Below are 21,018 nucleotides of genomic sequence, written 5' to 3' on the forward strand. Positions count from 1 at the left end.
ATAGCTGTTGGTTGCGCACCCTGGATTTCTTTTTTTTTTTTTTTTTTAAAGATTTTATTTATTTATTTGACAGACAGAGATCACAAGTAGGCAGAGAGGCAGGCAGAGAGAGAGGAAGGGAAGCAGGCTCCCTACTGAGCAGGAAGCCGGATGCGGGGCTTGATCCCAGGATCCTGGAAACATGACCTGAGCTGAAGGTAGAGGCTTTAACCTACTGAGCCACCCAGGCGCCCCCACACCCTGGATTTCAAGGGAGCCTATTCTTTTTTATTTTTTTTAAAGATTTTTATTTATTTATTTATTTGACAGACAGAGATCACAAGTAGGCAGAGAGGCAGGCAGAGAGAGAGGGGGAAGCAGACTCCTTGCTGAGGAGAAAGCCCGATGTGGGGCTTGATCCCAGAACCCTAAAGGCTGAAGGCAGAGGCTTTAACCCACTGAGCCACCCAGACGCCCCTTAAGCGAGCCTGTTCTGATTCTTGTCTGTGTACTTATTGGAACATGGGCTTCTTCTCATTCAGTCCTTGGGAGAAGCCGAGTGGAAAGCATTCCGTAACACTGGACTGTATCTTGTACAGCCTGAAGGTGATCTAAACCAGAGCCTTTTAGTTAATGAGGAAGAGTTCCTGTTGCTAAATACAATTCTATGATCTGTCTATATTTCTTCTTAGAATGTGTCCATGTCATCCTTGGGGGCACTCAGACGGACTCACACCAGAAGGTTTTCCCACATGGAGAATGGTAGAGCGAGGGGGTGTAGAAAAATGAGTAGAATTCCCATTTCAAAAGTTTAAGAGTATAGAGTTGGAGTGTCTCTGTACTCTAAGTTCTGGAGATATAATACTTATCTCAAAACGACTACTGTTATCATGGATATTTTTGTCTAGTACAGGGACACAGACATGCAAACAAATGTAGAAACAATAATGTGTTCCAAGTCATACAACAAAACTCCGTACAGAGCATACTGAGAGAACAAGAGAGGGAAGGCATTCAAATGCCAGCTTTGGGACTTCCTGGATATGCAGTCTGGATCAAGCCATTCAATACTTTTTGTCTTGGTTTCCTCATTTAAAATATGGGATGATAAATAATAGATCTTACTTCATAGAATTGTTGTAAGAATTAAATGAATGAATCTCGTGCCTGACCCATCGTGAACATAATAAATGTTAGTTATTCTCATAACTCTGTTATTGATAGAAGAGTTTATTTTTCTACTCTCAACAAATGCTTCAGTGTACAATACAGTTTTTTTAACTTTAGGCATTATGTTGTACAACAGATCTCCAGAACCTAATCATTTTGCATAACTGAAACTTTACAGCTGTTGACCAACCAGACCTCATCGGTCCCCACCCAGCCCCTGGTAACCCCCCATCTACTCTCTGCATCTACCAGTCTTAAACTGTTCACCAATAAGTAATGTAAAAAGTTGGCTTTTGTAAAATGCTGTGGATATGCCAACCACTAAAGTGTTTTATGTATATGAACTCTTTGAAGAGTCGGAATGCTACTACATATTAGGTATTGTTGTTTCCACTTTATAATAGAAAACTAAAACCCCAACATAGTGTAAAAGTTGTCGAAGATCATTGAGGTGGTACATAGTGGTGTTGAAATTTGAAGAGATATCATTAAATTCTAAGCCAGTATCTCTGAAGAATACATCATATTCTTTCCACATAGTTACTATTCTAGGGAGTAGTAGAACACTCTCCAAATAAACCCAAGGAGATGCACATACAATAGGAGTACCCAGAAGAAAGTTTCCAATAGGGAAAGTAAATATATCTAGAACATGATTTACTTTTAAGTAATTTCAGATCCTTCAAAAGTTGACTATCTGGCATCATTACCCATATACTCAGGTCTTTCAGCCAAGCCAAGCACAACAGAAAAACATAATGCCTAATCTTTTCAAAAGCTTTTGTCAAAATTATGGCTCAAGAATGTCAGCTTTGAAACTATATAAAACATCTATGACTTTGGGGACGGTGGGGAGTTATCTCCAAAGTAGAGTGAGGGTGAGTAATGAAGTTAAAACTTTAACATTTTCATTTCCACAGGTGAAGCATCACCAGAAATTCTAAACTTTAAAATTAAATTTAAATCTTTTTTTAAGATTTTATTTATTTATTTGACAGATAGAGATCATAAGTAGGCAGAGAGAGAGAGAGAGAGGAGGAAGTAGGCTCCCTGCTGAGCAGAGAGCCCAATGCGGGGCTCAGTCCGAGGACCCTGAGATCATCACCCGAGCCGAAGGCAGAGGCTTTAACCCACTGAGCCACCCAGGTGCCCCAAATTTAAATCTTTTTAATAAAGATTTTCTTTATTCACTCGAGAGAGTGAGTGAGCACCAAGAGAGAGCGAGAGAGCATGAGTAGGGGGAGAGGGATAAGCAGACTCCCCACTGAGCAGGGAGCCAGATGTGGGGCTATCAATCCCAGGACCCTGAGATCAGGACCTGGGCCAAAGGCAGATGCTCAACCTACTGAGCCACCCAGGTGCCCTTAAATTTAAATCTTATATACTCATCAAAGTTAAATAGCTTGGAAAGAAATATTAAATCATTAGTAATCAAAATATCATTTTTTATGATTAATACAGATTTCTAAAAACAATATTCTGAAGCCATATAAAGTAGACTTGGGTTATGAGTGGAAGAAGAGAGAATTAAATTATAACTGGTGTGAATATATACACATATATATGTATATAGCATATACATATATAGTATGAATTATCCTAAGCAATTATTGCTAAAGCAAAGCCATGAATACATAGAAGACTCAAATGCCTTACTTTTTAAAATTTTATAAGTGGCAAATATTAATTTATAATAATGTGAAAAATCGGCAAGTGTTAAATACTTTATAGCTTCCCCTTAAATTGTCGTTCTCAGATTTCCAATCTTAAAATGGTTTTCATTCCTGAAGCTATTATTGTAATTAACTTTCCTACTTAATGACAGCAAAAAGACCTTCGTAAGCACATCACAGTTCTTGATCACAAACCACAAGTGGATCGTGCTTCACTCAATTTACACACTGCAAATATATCTGCTTATGCCTATGACCACCCCCCTCTCTTCCTTCACAAACATCTCGATAGCATTGTCTATATTTGCTGTAACTATCCCCCTACTCCCCTCCTCAACTGGCAGTTAATCTGGCTTCCAGCCTCACTCCACAGCTCTTATGGAAGTTGCCTATAACCACCCCAATGACTAATCCAAGAGATATTTTCAGTCCTTAACTCACCTGACATCTCAGCAGGCATAGAAGGTTTTCTATTCCCTTTTCCTTCTCCCTCTCCATCTGGCCTCTGATACATCTTTCCATTCTCTTTTCTTCCTTTCCTTCTGGTCATTGCTTTTCTATCTTCCTTAGAAGCTTACTGTCCTCTGCAGGACCTCTAAACAGAAAGTGAAGGAGAGGTATATGTGTGTGCATGTGAGCGTGGTAGAGACTGACCGAGATGTTGAGATATAACCCAGCCTTACAAATATCTTTTGATCTGCTGCCTTTTTGCTATGTCATTATGACCGCAGCCAAGCAACCGTCATCTTTGATCCAGGTAACAACTCATCTCCACTCTGCCCACTGGCCCTCCCTCAGTCCTCTACCACACCTTCAAGCAGAGTGATTTCCTAATACGCAAATCTGATCACAAAATACCCTGCCCATCCTTAGGATAAGACGAGACATCTGTAACAACAGCCGATAAGGCCTCTGGATGGTATGTCCCATACATTTCAATGTTCTCTGTGCTATAGCCGCATGGACCATCTTTTAGTCCTTCCAAAGGGAAAGGCCTTGGCCCATGCTGCTTCCTCTACCTGTGCACTCTTCACTATGGGAAGTACATGGTCAGCTGCTGTTCCTGCAGATCCCAACTCAGTTATCACCGCCTCAGAGAACCATGACTGTCAAACTGAGTCAAATTCCCTTATTTTATGCTCATTATTTCATGACATTTTGCAGATTTATCATTTTATTGTGTGATTCACATTTATCTTTCATAGAAGGTCATAAAATAGATTTGTGTCTCCCTAGAAAGGATTCAATACTTACATATTGAGTGAATTCATATAAAGGATTATTACCCTTTTTCTTGAAGCAGATTGTTTCAGTGGGGTGTTTAAATATTGAACCAAAGACCTAATAAAAATATTATGTGCGATGTTTTAACTTTACAAAAACCAGTCTTAATATTTATATTCGAAGAGAGAATTTCTAATGAGTATAAAAGCAACAACCACACTATAGCCACTGGGTCATTTAAAATAAAATTTAAAACAGTACAAAGAATGTACTAGTTATTATGGCTGCTTTAATTGGTACATTTGATTTTAATCTCCATTTATAGAAAACTATATAAGAAAATATGAAATATACCAGGATGGTCTGTATGAGACTGTAAACTTATTTAACAAACATCTAATCACATTATCTCTTAGCAGCTGTTTTTGTTACTTACATGTAATTATTTGCCTCTACCTTTCAGACTTTCCAACCTGCCTTCTGTGTACGTGTATAAGTACCACTGTATACTGTGATGACCGTGAACTTGATGCTATCCCTCCGCTGCCCAGGAACACTGCTTATTTCTATTCCCGCTTCAACAGAATTAAAAAGATCAACAAAAATGATTTTGCAAGCCTAAGTATGGATGACAGCACTAATTTCCTTGTCTTCTTTACAGACTTTTCCTAAAATTATTGCACTATAAAATGAAACTTGAATATGAAAATATGGCTCATAAATCAACTATTTTTCCTTATTTAAATATTTGAAGGTTTGCTTTAATTATGTGGGGAAAAAGTGAGGAAGAGTGAAAGGTCATTAAGAAACTATATATTTTCAAATAAAATTTTCAAGAAATAGAATCATAAATATGTATATTTTATAGACTAGATCTCATTATCATGTCATAACATTGAGTAAAATGTTGTGGTCATATAATCACTAGGATTTGGGTTGTTTGAATAACTTCCATTAAGGCACAACTGCTTTATGATCGATGCATACAAGCTACATTCTGACTTTATAATTGTTGCCAACTTCAAAGAATTTTGGAACTTGTCTTTATAAACTGTTTCAATCATTTGAAAATCTCTTTTGAATGTCTTTGTATTTTAATGCTAATGTATCTATAACGATGAGAAAATATAGCAATCTGTCATCACTGAGGAAACCCTTTTAAATAGTAAAATCTAGACAAAGCTTATGAAGACTTCAGAGAAAAGACCAGATAAATATAATGTGTCAATACCGTTGTTAAAATTATGCTTTCTTACAAGTACATAAATATGTCTAGTATTGGGAGGAAACAATTACATTTTTATAAAAAGTAGTTAGAAACAATTATTTCATTAGTTGTCTATTGCTAGTTCACTTCATATTTCTATTTGCTTTTATGTGGGAAAATTTATCGTCGTACTTTTATATGAACAAAACATATTTAAGAGTATTTAACCACCTCCCTCATTTTTCCTTCTAGATGATTTAAGAAGGATCGATTTGACATCGAATCTAATATCTGAAATTGATGAAGATGCATTCAGAAAGCTACCTCGCCTCCGGGAGCTTGTCCTGCGTGACAATAAAATAAGGCAGCTCCCCGAACTGCCAAACACTTTGACATTTATCGATATCAGCAGCAATAGGCTGGGAAGGAAAGGAATAAAGCAAGAAGCATTTAAAGTGAGTTTTAAGTTTGGATATGGAAGTTTCTCATCCTTCTAGCCCATTTGCCATCAATGACTAGCATTTTTATTGCTGTAAGCAGATTCAATTTGATGAGATTTTTATCTCCTAAAATAAACTATACAATACTATTCACCAAGCTTTTGGGAAATACTGCGTTTTGCTAAGTTCTGAGGCTGGTGGAACAAGAGGGACAGAGAGCAGAGCTTGCATGAGAAGTCTGGAGCGTCTGGAAACGGTGTCAGCCAGGCCATTTGTACTTTCTAAGAACTCCACTCAAGGCCAATATTTTATGTGGCTTAAAGGACGACTACCTGTGCAGGGTGTGGGTGATGCCTTGAGGTAGAAGTCCATTACATGACCTTGCAAAAAGGATGGATTTGGTTAATCTTAGAAATTTTGTTTTCTAAGTGAAGGAAGCACATTTGGGGCCAGAGGGTCTTGCTTAGAGTAGTAACAGCATAGGGCATGAGAACACTCACCAGCCAGCTCTCTTACCCACTCTTACTGTATTCAAGCTGCTCTTCTAAACTCCGATAAACAAATTTAAAATCCTGTTTGAAGGGACACGGGGAGAGTGCGGGGGGCGGTGTGGACCCATTATTGCCAAGCAAGGACCGGAGTCCTGTTTCTCCACCAGCTCTCCTGTAACCCTGGTTGGCGAGGGAGCTAGGACACCTCACTGTAGCCAGCCAAGGGTCAAAGTTCAGTCTCCCCATTCAGCTTTTGTTGGCATGGGTGGTGGTGAGTCATGGTTTGTTCTGTGGTGTTTGTCTAGAGTAGACCTATTATTGTCTAAATTTTGTTTGTTTGTTTGTTTTTTCTTGCTAGGCTGTCCTTTTCCTAGTACTTGTACTAGAGAGAACAGGATTTTGTTGGAGAGAAACTCTCTTTTCTCTGTCCCTGTAACACAAAGGCCATTCTTCCTCTGCCTCACCCAGATCCTCAAAACCCCTCTGCAGAATGTCTCCCATGGGAAGACACCGCCTTGCTTAAACAGAGAAAGTGAGAGTGGGCAAAGCAAGGTTCTTTGTAGAGATTGAGAAGCTCTTTACATTTTCATCAAGAAATATTCGCTTACCATTAATTTTTCCAAAACTCATTTGACTTATGTCTAGTAACCTGGGGAACTGATCTGCTTCGTCTTTGCAAAACAAGACCTTGACAGGCGTGTGTTACTTTACAAATAGTTGCATGAACAGGGAATGGAAAACACAACTGCAGTGCCGCTAATTTCCACTAAGTCCCTACATTTGGAATGTTTACAGGATATGTCTGATCTCCATCACCTCTACCTCACTGATAACAATTTGGACCACATCCCTCTGCCACTCCCGGAAAACCTACGGGCCCTTCACCTCCAGGTAGGTTTCCACCAGTAACGTATGCCCAACAGCTCCATGGAAAACAAAAGTAAAGATGAGGAAGTCAGGACACAGAAAGTCTTTATAATGGTCTGTTGACACACTGTCACCATTTTTCTTCTTTTTCTCCTCTCTCTCTCACAATTGGAGTGCAAGGTCTTTGTACATTCATGCCTCTGTCTATACTGATTTTTAGTCTTTAAAGATTTTCAGTCTTTGTCAAATCATAATGCATCTTTCTGGCACCCAAAATTACTTTCGGAAAAAAAATACAAACAAAACTGAAAGTTTCATTTCTTGAAGAAATGTGTAAGATTTGGAAGTGGAAGAGAAAATGGGAGAAAGAGAAATCTAATTTATTTTCTAGCTTTCAGAAGAGAAAAAAATGTCAACTTTAGCTTTTAATTTTAAGTTTCATGTATTGAATTAAACTCAATCCTAGGGCATTCCTATCTGCTGAGAGATGACAGACTTCCATCTCTCTGGGTTAAGAAAATGTGTTTCCAATGTGTTTTTGTAATTCTGAATTAAATTTTATTACTGTTGTCTGTGATAATATTGACCCTACAAAGTAACTGTGTCTCTGATGTTGTATTCAAACACAATGGGCTTGTGTATATAATAAAACATTTAACAAGAAGTAATTGGCTTCATATTCCCTATTTTAAGGCTTAAAAAGGCATTAAGTGTACCTTTAAAGCATCTCTCTTCTCATGACCACTTAATCAATATCCAGTATTAGCTGTTTTTAACTTATGTTGTCTTCAGTATTTATTTTTAATGTTTATATAAAAATCCCCAATTTTGATTCATTTCAAAAAGTTTGTCAAAATACAGTATAGTAATTAAGAATGAATGCTCTGGCAAAAGCAGATTCCCTAGACTGAAATTCTACTTCTAATCCTCTCTAAAGATTGGACAAAATATCTGAGCCTCCCTGCACCACAGTTTTAGTTTATAAAGTGAATGGTACAGTTATGGGAATATGATAAGGACTTATATGTAAGGCATAGTTATTATTAATGGTGCATACCTATTGCCTATCAAAAGGAGTAGTACAGCACATAGGCACTAAACCTTTTATTCCTTATAGACACTTTGTGATGAGAAGACGGTTAAGCCATCAGAAAGATACAATGATTATAAACATATATTTACCTAACAATATATAATTATACACTCATTAACCATTACTGCATTATTATATTAATGATTATAAACAATATGCCTCAAAATGTGTGAAGCATAAACTGTCAGGATTGAAAGGAGAAATAAACAATTTAACAATAAGTTGGGGCTTCCAATACTCCACTTTCAATAATGGATAGAACAACCAGTCATAAGATCAACTAGGAAATAGTTCAAGAACACCTTAAAAACACAAAAAAATCAACTAGACTTAACAGTCATCTATAGAACATTCCGCCCAATAGTAGCAAAACATATATGGTTCTCAAGTGTCCAGTGAACATTTCCCAGGAAAGGTCATATACTAGGCCACAAAACTAGCCACAACAAATTAAAAAGAACTGAAATCAGGCAAAGTACTTTTCTGATTACAATGGAACTAAAATAGAAATTAACCACAAAGAAAATTTGGAAAAGTCACAAATATGAAGATATTAAACAACACTTTACCTAATAATGAGTCAAAAAAAGAAATCTAATAAATGATTTAGGCAATGTCGTAGGTAATAAAATCAATATACAAATATTGTGTATGTATACACTACAAATGAACAATCTGAAAGTGAAATTAGGAAAACAATTCTATTCATATTAATCACAAAATAATAAATCACCCAGGAATAATTTTAACAAAAAAAGTACAAGACTTGTAGACTGAATGCTATAATATTGTTGAAAGCTTCCTGCACAGCAAAGGAAACAATCAACAGAGAGAAGAGATAACCTGTAAGTGGGAGATATACAAACCATACATTTGGTAAGGGGTTAATAGCAGAAATACATACAGAACTCAAATAACTCAACAAAAAAATCGATTAAAATATTGGCGAAAGACCTACGTAGACATTTCTTAAAAGAAAGCATAGAAGTAGCCAACCAGTATATGAAAAGATGTTCAATGTCACTAATCATAAGAGAAATGCAAATCAAAACCAAAATGAGATGTCATCTCACTACATAGCTATTATCAAAAAGACCAAAGATAACAAGGTTGACAAGGTTGTGGAACCCTTGTGTACTATTGGTGGGAATGTAAGGGGTATAGTCATTAAAGGAAATGGTATGGAGGGTCTTCAAAAAGTTCAACAGAACCACCAGATGATCCAGCCATCCCACTTCTGAATATATACCCAAGTGAAATGAATATCACTTATCAATATCAGTATCTCAAAGAGACATCTGCACTCTCATGTTCACTGCAGCATTATTCACAAGATATGGAAGCAAACCATGGGTCTATCAATGGGTGACTGGATAAAGAAATTGCGGTATATATATACAATGGGATATTTTTCATTTTTTAAGAAAGAAAAACAATCTTAAAAAAAGAAGAAGTTCTGCTATTTGCAACAAGGTGGGTGAGAACATTATGCTAAGTGAAATAAGCCAGATGCAGATGGACACATATTGTAAGATCTCACTTATATGTGGAACCTAAAAAAGTCAAACTCAAAGAAGCAGAGAGTAGAATGGCAGTTGCCAGGACATGGGGACTGGGGGATATGGGAACACGTTAGTCAAAGAATATAAAGTTTTAGTTATTTAAGGTGAATAAGTTCTGGAGATGTAATACAGCACAGTGACTATAGTTAAGAATACCTATCGTGGTCTTGAAATTTGTTGAGAGTAGATCTTAAGCATTCCTTTTTTTTTTTTTTTTCAAAAATTTTTTTTTTCAATTTTGATCTTAAGTGTTCTTATCAGAAACACATGCAAAAGGAAACCATGGGAGGTGATGGAAGTGTTAATTAGCTTGATTGTGGTAGTCATTTCACAATGTATACATATATCAAAACATTATTCTGTACCCCTTAAAGGTATATAATTTTATCTGGGGAGAAAGGGATCTAAATAAAGGAAAGACAGTCCATATTAATGGTTTGGAAGATTTAATATTAAGATGGAAATAGGCCCCAAATTGATCTACAGATTTTTTTATATAGAAAGTCACAAGAAATCCACTGAATCATTTGAACTAATAAATGAGTTCAGCAATGTGGCAGGTTATAAAATTGATACCAAATGTCAGTTGTATTAAATACACTAGCCATGAACTAAACCACAACGAGATACCACCTTACACCCGCTTGGTCGGCTAAAATAAAAAAGATGGATAATTACAAGTGTTGGTTAGGATTCAGAGAAAATTGGAACACATACATTGTCGTAAGAATCTGAGATGGTGTGGCTACTTTGGAGAAGTTTGACACTTCCTTGAAGTGTTAAACATAGAGTTAGTATAAACAGAGTTAGTATAAACCCACAGTTCAACTCCCAGGAGAACTGAAAACATGTCAACACAAAACTTGTTTGCAAATGTTCATAGAAGCATTATTCATAAAAGCCAAAAGCAGAAAAAAATCCAAATTTCTATTGACAGATGAATGGATAAAAATGTGGCATATCCACACAATGGAATATTATCAGGCAATAAAATACAAAGTACTGATACATGATACAAAATATATAAACCTTGAAAATGCAGTTCTAAGTGAAAAGACCCAGTCACAGAAGATGAACTATGATTCCATTTATAGAAAATATCTAAAATAGGAAAATCCATAAAAACAGAAAGTAGATTTGAAGTCACCATGGGCTAAAGATAGGGGGAAATAGGAAGAGGGGATAACTGCTAATATGTATAGGGTTTAACATGTTCTTAAATTAAATTATGGCTAAAATATTAATTAAAATTTTAAAAAATAATTAAATTATGATGATGGTTGTACAACTCTCTATCTTAAAAACCACTGAACTGTATACTTAAAATGAAGGAATTTTATGGCATGTGAAATATACCCAACAAAGGTATTTTTAAATATGTCTTTCTGGGCCCTGCTTATCTTCCTGATAGTTGCTCACTTTCTCCCTCACTCTGCTTCAGCCATGTTGACTCTCTTCCCATTCTTGAACATTCTAAGGTAATTACTCAAATTGAACGTGGTCTTCTCTCTCCCTGCAATGCTCCTATCTTGGCTCTTTCCCTGCCGCTGTGTTAGTCCATTCTCTGCTCCACTGCTATCTCTTTAAGATAACTTTCCACAGTTACCATTCTTCCTTCACAAGACCCATCAGTTTTAGAAATACCTTTTTCTTTACCTCTGCTTTCTCACCTCCTTATCTTAACATTCCTACTACTCAAGTGCAAGTGATTTAATCGTCAGTGATTTAATCCCCACAGCCTAGAAAGTGCTCAAGGCATAATGATCTCATAACATGCATTTTTGGATAAGAGAAGGAACAAAAGAATTAAAATGGGGTGAAGCCAAATGGACTTTGTTATTAATCAATAATAAGCATATGTTATATTTTGTGTTATCATTTATTGCCATCTCTTTTAGAATAACAACATCTTGGAGATGCATGAAGATACCTTCTGCAATGTTAAAAATTTAACTTATATTCGTAAGGCGCTGGAGGATATTCGACTGGATGGAAACCCTATCAATCTCAGCAAAACTCCTCAAGCCTACCTGTGCCTACCTCGTTTGCCTATTGGAAGTCTTGTCTAATTTCAGATCATGGTTAGCATTATGACACTCACTATAATGGAACAATTCTTACCGCTCTCTTCAAAAACAGAAACTCAGCGCGATACTTTCAAATTGTGTTCTAAAACATGGTGTACAACTGAAAGTTTTAAGGTATCATGACACTTAGCATGTTAAGCAAACACCAGGTGAGTCAGGAATAAAACCAAATGATGTAGAGTAAGAGCAAAACTAAATGACATTAGTTTTGATTTCATAGATACTCTTGTATATCCCATATAACTTGCAAGTTTTAAGGATTTATTTCCCATATAATTTCAAGTTAAGTCTATAATAAAGAAAAAAAATGAACACTTTAGGTGCATTGCCAAGATTTAGATGTTTTTTAAACTTTTCTATTCCTTTTTTTTTTAACTAAAGCATGTTTCTGTTTCCAAATTTATTCATGAGAATAAAGGAGACAATAAAATAATTTGAAATTTACAATGGCCTTGTGGGAAAATATCCATTATAATCACAACATGCAAATAATCATATCTGACAATATCACATATCTTCAGTTTTTGAAAAATATTAAATTATGAACTTCAAAAAAAATCATTTTTTCACCTTAAAGATCTGAGAACTCATTTTAGACCCTTGCTTAAATGGCAGTTTATTGCTATATCTCATAAGTTGATGGTGCTGTAGAGGACCCTAGGCTTGTCTTATCACTCTAACGCAAGTGGATAACAATCGAATCATCCTATTGGTATATTTCTGTGCCTGTGAACAAAATAAAATTTAGAAAATGGAAAAGAGATGATGATATGATCACCACACTAGGGAAGAAGCTAAGGAAAGTTGATCTTTCTGAAATGTATGATCATAACACAGGGACATGGTTACAAACCAAAAAATGACAGAGGAATATACAATGAAAGGTGATTTTCTTTCCTGCTGCAAACCTCAAGTTCCACTCCCAAGAAATAACTAGGCGATGGTTTCTTGCATGCTTTTGTAAAAGTTTTCATGAGAAACAAAAACTTGTACATAAGCAACCCCCCCTTTTTTTAAGATTTATTTATTTGAGAGAGAGAGAGAGAGGGAGGGAATGGGAAGTTTTCTGTTGAAGGGAAGTGCAAGGGAAGAGCACTGTGTAAGGGAGAAAAAAGGGGAAAGAATCTGGAGCAGACTCTGTACTGAGTATGCAGCCCAACCCACGGGGCTCAGCAGGGCTCAACGCGGGGCTCAATGCCCCCTGAGATCATGACCCTGAGATTATGATCTGAGTTAAAAATCCAAGTGTTTGACACTCACCTGACTGAGCCACCCAAGTGCCCTGAGCAATTTCCCTTTTTTATACAAAAATACATGTGCAGGTCTACACACACATCACCATTATGAACGCATCTAACATGCAAACATGGATTTTTAAATACCAGAGGTAATCACTATTCTAAATTTTGCTTCTTTCACTTAAAAATATTTTCTTGAGAATTTTTCCATATCAGCACGTATAGCACTACTGATTCTGAAAAGCACATATCAGTCCACTACGTTAGTTAATGAGTTAATTTCATCTCACTTTTTGAAAGGCTGGAGACTTAATACCTTGTAGTTAGCTTCTATGACCAACAGATGGCGCTTACCTTTTTGGTTTGAAATGACTGCTTGGATCTCTTCAGGGTTGCAAAAGGCAAGTTTTTGAGAGTGTATAAAATGTGTTCCATTTATTTTTTCTCATATCCCATAGAACTTAATAGGTGACAAAGATGGATCTAAAAAATATTTGTTGAGTTTTATTTATCTGACCAAATTTCTCAGGCATATCCAAATTCTCTCTAAAAAATTTTAATTTATAAGTTTAATTAGCGGAGGCTTGCTTTCCAAAAGCCAATTGAAAAATGCTAAAATCTAATAAATATACCCAATTACACTGCACCAGAATAAAGGATAGTTAATATTGGCAACCTGGAATAATTTAAATATGCCATTTGTGATAAATATAAAGATGAAATACCTATCTTCTCATAGTTTGTTTTGTATACGGGGGGCTCTCACTGACTGGATTTTGAATGAGTTACTACTGCCATCAAGTGTTAGCATTCATCCTTTTCAATTCACACAAATGCACAAAAAATAACACCAAGATAGCAGTGTGTTTTCAACGTAACAGTATAACGTCCTGCATAACATAAAGCATAGCATAACTTACGCTGTCATACAGCATTTAACGGAATTTCAGAATGCTGCATGCTATTCAAGTCTCCCAAATAAAGTCATACTAGTTGATATATGAAGGGCGTATTTTACTCAATTTACTTGGTCTGTGTGGTGAACCCTCTAAGGTAATCCCCTAGTGAACCTTCCACTTCTTGCTATTCATGGCTTTGTGTAACCTTCTCCCCTTGAATGCTGGTAAGACCTTGGGTCTTGCTTCTAACCAACAGAATATGACAAAGATGGCAGATGTCATTAATGTCAATGTCAAGCCCATACTATGATACATATGCATGTGTGTGTGTGTGTATTCGTTGTGCTAGGAAGCACTTGGGAGATCTGCTTTGCTGACTTGAAGGAATGAGCAGCCCTACTGAGAAAGCCCATGGCAAGGAAGTGAGAATAATCTCTAGGAATGGCTGTTAACCTCCAGGACCTGTGGGTGGCCTCCAACCTGAAGGCAAACAGAGAGCTAAAAGGGAGGGCCCTCACTTACACAGCCACATGGAAATAAATTCTGCCATAACATTTTCCCAAATGGAGCACCCCACATGAGAACCCAAGCCAGCCAGGTGCCTTGACTGTAGTCTGGTGAGATCCTGAGCAGAGGAGCCAACTAAGCTATTCCTGGGCCCCCCAACACCTGAAAATTCAAGATAACAAATATATGTTATTTTAAGTAAGTTTGTGAGAATTTGTTTCACAGCAGTAGAAAACTAATACTACATATTAAAACAGTTTATTTTGTAGTATTTAAGGAATATGAGCCAATTAAAAGAGGTCTTTAAAAATTCCTTAATTGCATTTCTTAAAGTCACGTTTAACATCCTCTGGGTGATTTGCCAGTACATGAACAATTTGAATTACAATGGCAATCTACTGAAAAAAACTACAAATCATAAACCGTAATTTTCTGTTTCTCTTAAGAGTAAGGAAGGGGCAAGAATACCATGCTAACGTTCTTTAATAAGAAGAATTAATATGAAATGCATGTCACCATGGAAGAAACTGTACAAGAACAATGCTTTTATTTTCTGTGAATTAATCTCTTTTAAACAAAGAAGAAATTGATGAGAAATCCACTACAGCAACATGGTCAATTTCTAAAGTTCCCAATTAAAACCCAATAGGTATACCACATAGGTCCCCATAAAAATAAATCTGGAGTATCAGCATTCCAATTTGAATTAAGCAGAGTAAGGGCAGAGTAACAGCCAGATGTGTGGTTCCATATCCAGAAAGGGACACTGGGGGCTCAAAGTGTCAGCATTCAGCACTTGAAGTCAAGCAGGCCATTCTCCAGCAAACCACAGAGCAAATCAAATTGAATGAAGCCTTTGGAGTCTACAGGTCCCACGGCAGTGGTTGGAGTCCTGATCCAAGATCCCCCACCCTGTTCTCCATTTTCAACCAGGAAGGCATAAATGACCTTTGCAGGCTTCAGGGGCTTTCCCACATTTACTTCTCCATCATTTACTGGAGGCTTGCATGGACTCAGATTCCCACTGGGCAATGTTCCATTTTCCATAATTCCACTCACCACAGGAAAGCAATAAAAAGATATACTCTGGGGTGGTTTTCTCTAGGATCAAGCGTGGTAGCTAGTCCTTGATGTTTCTAATAAATGGGACAAGAAAAGGGCACAAGGGCAGGGATGCCGATTTTGGCATTCATGCACAGGGTTGGTTATCTTTATATACACCGTATCAACTTTAAAGTCCTAAAGTATTTAAGTATGACAATGATGAGAGCCAACAGCGACTGCACGCTCCTGGGGTACTTGCATTGGCTGCGTTAAGGAAGTACCTTAACCTTTAACACAGCTTCGTGGAATAGGCATTTTATAACTCTACTCTCCATATGGGTTAGGAGCCTGAGGTTCACAGAGGTTCATCATTGCTGAATCGAAGTTGAAGCACATTTTCTTTAATAGATTTCATTTTTTAAGCAGTTTTAAGTTCATGTTAAAATGCAGTAGATTTCCCATATACTTTCCCATATAAAGAGATTTCCTATATACTCCCTCTCCCCACTCATGCAGAGCTTCCCCCATGACCAACATCCCTCATCAGAATGGTAGGTGCCTTTCAGCTGAGGAACCTACACTGACACATGATCATCACCCAAAGTCTATAGATCACATTAGGGTTCAGTCTTGATATTGTACGTTCTATGGATTTGGATGAATGCCTAACGACCATGACCTATATCCACCGTTACAGTATCCCTCAGAGTAGGTTCGTGCTAATTTAAATTAAAGCCCATATTATTAACCATAATGTTATAAAGACTCCCAATGTTTGTGTTGTCTGGTAGACAAAGGGACTTACCAAAAGACGTAACTGGCATATTTGTATTCTCAAGAGTAAACCCACTGTATACATCCTGGTACTATTGATTTCATTAGTGGACAAGCGCATGTTGTATGACAATTAGCAAAGCATTTCCCCGAAGGATTTCGTGTACTCCTCAAAAGAGTCCTACTTAAGGTGGATGGGCAGTAGAGTGCAGCCATGTGGTTAAGACTTTGGTTTAGGGGCCAACCTGGCTTAGATTTAAATACTAGCCCCAAAGCTCCTTATGCCCACGAGCTTGAGTAAGTTAACCTCTCAATTTCCTGATCTGTGAGGCGCCGTAACAATACCCACCTCACAGAGCCTACAGGTATGAGGACTACATGCGGTGAGCTCATGCTTGCTGCAAGCACACGCAATAAATGGTGGTGGTCATGTTTCACGTGTGATGCACTAGAACGCCCAAGAGTCAGAAGAGTGTGCACAGGCCCTAAGGTAAGGAGTGGGGTCCCGTTTTCTGACTCTAGGCACTTTCCCTCTATCTCCTCGACTTCCAAAGGTGTAAGAGATGAGTTTTCCGATATACAAGATTTCCCCCTTCCAAGGGGTTCATCAGCTCAAGGTCCATCTTTATCCCCGCACCTCCGGGTGGTACAAAAGTTTCAAATTAACTGCCCCAAACGTTGTCTGAGTTGGGAAGCACAACCCCAGCCTAGGGCCCTTTTTCCCGCTTTCAAAACCTGCGTCACAAGCCCCCTGCGAACATTAACCGGGCACCTCGTTCCACCCGGAACCCCCTCCTCGCACAGCGAGAACGACCTCGACCCCAATTGGCTATCGCCCTGGGCAACCGAGGACGCGGTGGGCACGCGGGGGGCCTCTGGCCGGTATTTAAAGGCCGGAGCCACCCGCGCCGGCTCAGTCCCGCCTGGACAGCGACGGTGTAGCACCTGGGTTGGGAGGGAGCAGCAAGGTAACGCGCAACCCCTGCCTCCCCGGTTCCCAGCCCGCGCCTCAGCCGAGGCGGGTGTGTGTGGGATCCGGGAGCGGGTCTCACCGTGCGTCGCCCACCAACACCTTCCTCCCCCACCATCCTTACCCAGCCCCAGTCCCGCCCAACCCACCTGGGCGAGACAACTTGGGTGCGAAAGACAAGAGATTACGAAGGAAGAGCGATCCAGCAAGCAGAGAAGAGGGAGAAGGGGGTCCTCTTGGAGAGAAAGGTGCCCTCCCGGTAGCAGGCACGTGGTGCTGCCCAGACGGACGAGGCTCTGCAGACCTTCAGATCAGGCCAACCGACGACGGCTTCTAGGACGCTTCTGTTTAGACCTCTGGGAGCTCCTTGGACGATGACCCAGACCCTCGACAACAGGGAGGACCCTCTCAACCTGGGCGGCGGCTGGGCGTCCTCCGCCCCCTTGCGTACCTGGTCTACCTGCCACCGAAGGCGCAGGGGCGCTCCCATAAACAAGCGGCGCCACCGCTATGGTCCCAAGTCGGAGTTTGAGCCCCCCAGGAAACAGCCAAAGCAACAGCACGGTCCGGGCCCTTGGTTCCAACCACCCCGACGGCCCTACTGGGCAGTGTACTCCAACTGGGGGCGCTGGGGAGAGCCCTGGCGCCCACCACCGGCCGGATTCTGGAAGCCTCCCGGCCAAGTGCAAGTGATCCGGGTGTTTGGTGTGCACCCGCTCTGCCTCTGCTGCTGCTCCTGCTGGCGCGGGCCCTGGAATCCCGGCTGGGCGAGGCCCCCCGGCAGGAAGAAGCGCTGGGGCCGCAGGGGCCGCGGCCTGCGCCGCCACCCTCGCCGCTCCTTCCCGAGGAGCCCGCCCGTGGATCTGAGCACGCTGCTGAGGCCGGTCAACCTGTACGGGTGGCGGGCACCGGGCATGCGGGCACCGCGCAACACCACCCAGTTCATCATGAACCAGATCTACGAGGACATGCGGCAGCAGGAGAAGCTGGAGCGCCAGCAGGAGGCGCTGCGGGCGCAGCGGGCGCAGCAGGCGCAGGCGCGCGGCGCGGCCTCCCCCGGGGGCTCCTCCGGGAACGACGCGCCCCCCAGCGGCGGCGAGGAAGAGACGGAGCCGCGGGAGAGCTTGTACGCCTTTGCGCAGAATCCCTCTCTGGGCTTCAGTCCCGACCGCGACGAGGAGCACCGGTTTCCCACCGCACAGTCTGGAGAGGAGGAGGACGACGACGACGAGAGAAGGGAGGAGGAGGAGTGTGACGAGGAGGAGTGTGACGAGGAGTGTGACGGGAGGGAGGAGGAGAGCGAGGAGGAGGAGGAGGCCGAGGCCGGAGATGAAGAGGAGGTCGAAGACGCTGACTGCGCGGAGGAAGGGGAGGAGGACGAAGAGGAGGAAGAGGAAGAAGAGGAAGAGGAGGATGAGGAAGAAGAGGAAGAGGAGGATATAGAAGAGGAAGAGGAGGGGGTGGAGGAAGAGGAGCCGAGAGAGGAAGAGAATCCTTTACCTCTAGAAATGCCTTTTTCATTCCTAGTGGGGGCTGAGGAAGAGAGAGAGAACTTTATAAACTGTACTTATTTAAGCCCCAAGCAGATGATTCCCAAAGTGCCCCAGGAAGCTCTCCTCATGGTAGACGACATTAACTGTTAGACCTCAGGAAAGGGATTGAGAATGGGATGGAACTGATTTAAGGCTAAAATGGATTAGCAACCTATTAAAAACTAATTAAAAAGTGAGTTCCACTAATAAACATACCTATGTAAACCCCTTCTTTGGCCATTATAAAATGTTGAAAAATTGGTGTGTTTCTTTATGACTACGGGTGGGGGAGGGGGAGCTTTCAAATGCAATTTATTTGGACATGATTAAAGGCCAAATATTTTATTACTGCAGTTTGAATAGTTTCATTTGGTGTTTTCCCCCTCTAGACACCGGAGACTTTTTTTTTTTTTTTTTTTTTTCATTTTGGCATTGCTTATTTTTTTTTTTTTTTTTTTTTCTTTTTTTTTCTTTTTTTTTTTTTTTTTTTTTACAAATTTATTCAACTGTCTACTTAATGAGCTTGGAATCCACAGATAGGTTGGCTGTTTACATGCTTAAGAAGTACATGCCATGGCTACTGAATGTCAGTGCTCTTCACATAAGAGTGAAACCACTGAGAAGTATTTTTCCTTGTAGATTCTCCACCTTCAGAGTTCATTTTTGCTGGTTGTATTTTGATAACCCCATTTGCAGTCTCTTGTGGCATCGCTCACTTATATTCCTTGTTCCACAGTGCTATGGATCTTCCTCAGAAGAGCATGAAGTTGCTTCTGTGGAACTGGTTATCTGCCATGGCCTCAACAATCCATAAATCCATGCATGGAGAGGATTCCCCATGGTCAGAAGTCAACTTGTACATCTAGTTAAAATCCAAGGTAACTGCAAACAATGGAACATAGCTTAGATTTCAAAGCCTTGTTCCTGGATATATTCCTTGTCATAAGTTCACAGGAACCATAAAAATAGTTTTTGCACAGTGGATTTTTTTTTTAAGGATTACTGGCCTTTTGGGGGTGGAATATCTTATTTCTTTCCCGGTTTGTCTTCCTTCATAAAGGAGAGTAAAAAAAAAGATGTGTAAGTGCAAGCCTGTGTGAGCTTGTTTTTAATGTCTAAACAATTATCTATGAACACATTATTCGAAGTAATAGCTTTTATTCAGACATTTTTAGGAAGTAATACTACATTTCCTCCTGGGCCTTTAATTCTCATAACTTAATAAAAAGTTCCATCCATAGCATATTTCCAGAATATCCCTAGATGAAGAATTTAAACCTGCTTTCTCAGAAATTACCTTTTTTGACCAACTGTACTTCTAAGTATAGTTTGAGCCACATTTTAGTATTTATTTGGTGGAGACCGTATGGTGGTATCTTACCTGGATGTTGCCTTTTACTCTTATATCCCAGGGTACTGCAGCTTTGGGGGGAATCAGCTTAAGCTCTTGGAAAATAAAAAGAAATAAAAATTAAAGTGTTAAATGAAAGTACTCTGTTTTTCACTTATTATAATTTAAACACCAGAAATCTCTTCAGCAATACTTCCGTGGTCAACAGGATGGACAGAAGCAACAACTAACACATTGTAGGAATTTTAAAATGGTGCTGTACACTCCAAACTACAGCAGTGGATAACCAAATATTTAATAATACTCTAAAAGATCATGACTTTCTACGAGAGGCAATTTGAGTGACCTGTACAGCTAGGTTTCCATAGTACTCTCACTATTCTAGTGTATATATGTAGGGGGGAGCCAAGAGGCCCGCTCTTGGGACTGGTCCACAAATCCCAGCAAATCATAGCTCATAAATACTTTATCCAAGACATTCAAATATTCACTAAGTCGTAAGTGTGTTCTCATTAAGGATTTAGGCTTTCATTTAGGATTTAATTTCTTCCTAATCACATCAGACAATTCTCAGTTTATTACGAAAGATTCTACTTTTGCCTTCAAAAGATTTAACACATTAATTGCCTCCACAGGCACAAGGCATTCTTCGCTAGCCCTTGTAAAGGATATAAACCTGAGCAGTGCCTCAGCAATTTCCTCTACTTCCCCAACCCCATTCTTCAACAAATAGTTACTGCACTACTAGGGGCCAAGCATTGTGAATTGTGATAAGGATACAGTGGTGAAAAAACAAAATTCCTACTCTCACGTTGCTTATAGTTTAGTAGAAAAGACACGTTAAATGAGGTAGACAAATTAGTCAGTGCAAGCAATGCCAAGGAAATGCATCACTATGAAAGCATAAATC

The 21,018-nt window shown here is 39.6% G+C and overlaps 2 protein-coding genes across 2 annotated transcripts in view; both read left to right on the top strand.

The window, feature by feature from the left end:
- The window catches only part of LOC111142334 (epiphycan), a 33,816-nt gene extending 22,041 nt beyond the window's left edge, over positions 1–11,775 (top strand). Inside the window, exons 3-6 of the mRNA XM_022495369.1 lie at positions 4,510–4,668; positions 5,506–5,708; positions 6,980–7,075; positions 11,605–11,775. Coding sequence (XP_022351077.1) covers positions 4,510–4,668; positions 5,506–5,708; positions 6,980–7,075; positions 11,605–11,775 — 629 coding nt within the window. The remainder of the gene's footprint in view (positions 1–4,509; positions 4,669–5,505; positions 5,709–6,979; positions 7,076–11,604) is intronic.
- A 5,824-nt stretch (positions 11,776–17,599) lies between these two features.
- Positions 17,600–18,868, top strand: LOC111141971 (coiled-coil glutamate rich protein 1). The gene has a single exon (XM_022494860.1). It carries the CDS (start codon positions 17,600–17,602, stop codon positions 18,866–18,868), a length of 1,269 nt encoding a protein of 422 aa, XP_022350568.1.
- The last annotated feature ends 2,150 nt before the right edge of the window (positions 18,869–21,018 follow it).

The sequence above is a fragment of the Enhydra lutris genome, unplaced genomic scaffold (genome assembly GCF_002288905.1).
Source record: "Enhydra lutris kenyoni isolate GAN:26980312 unplaced genomic scaffold, ASM228890v2 scaffoldscaffold7, whole genome shotgun sequence".
In the NCBI taxonomy this organism is placed as follows: Eukaryota; Metazoa; Chordata; class Mammalia; order Carnivora; family Mustelidae; genus Enhydra; species Enhydra lutris.

Excerpts from the sequence above, each read along its gene's own strand:
- LOC111141971 (XM_022494860.1), top strand. The coding sequence starts at position 17,600 with ATGACCCAGACCCTCGACAACAGGGAGGACCCTCTCAACCTGGGCGGC.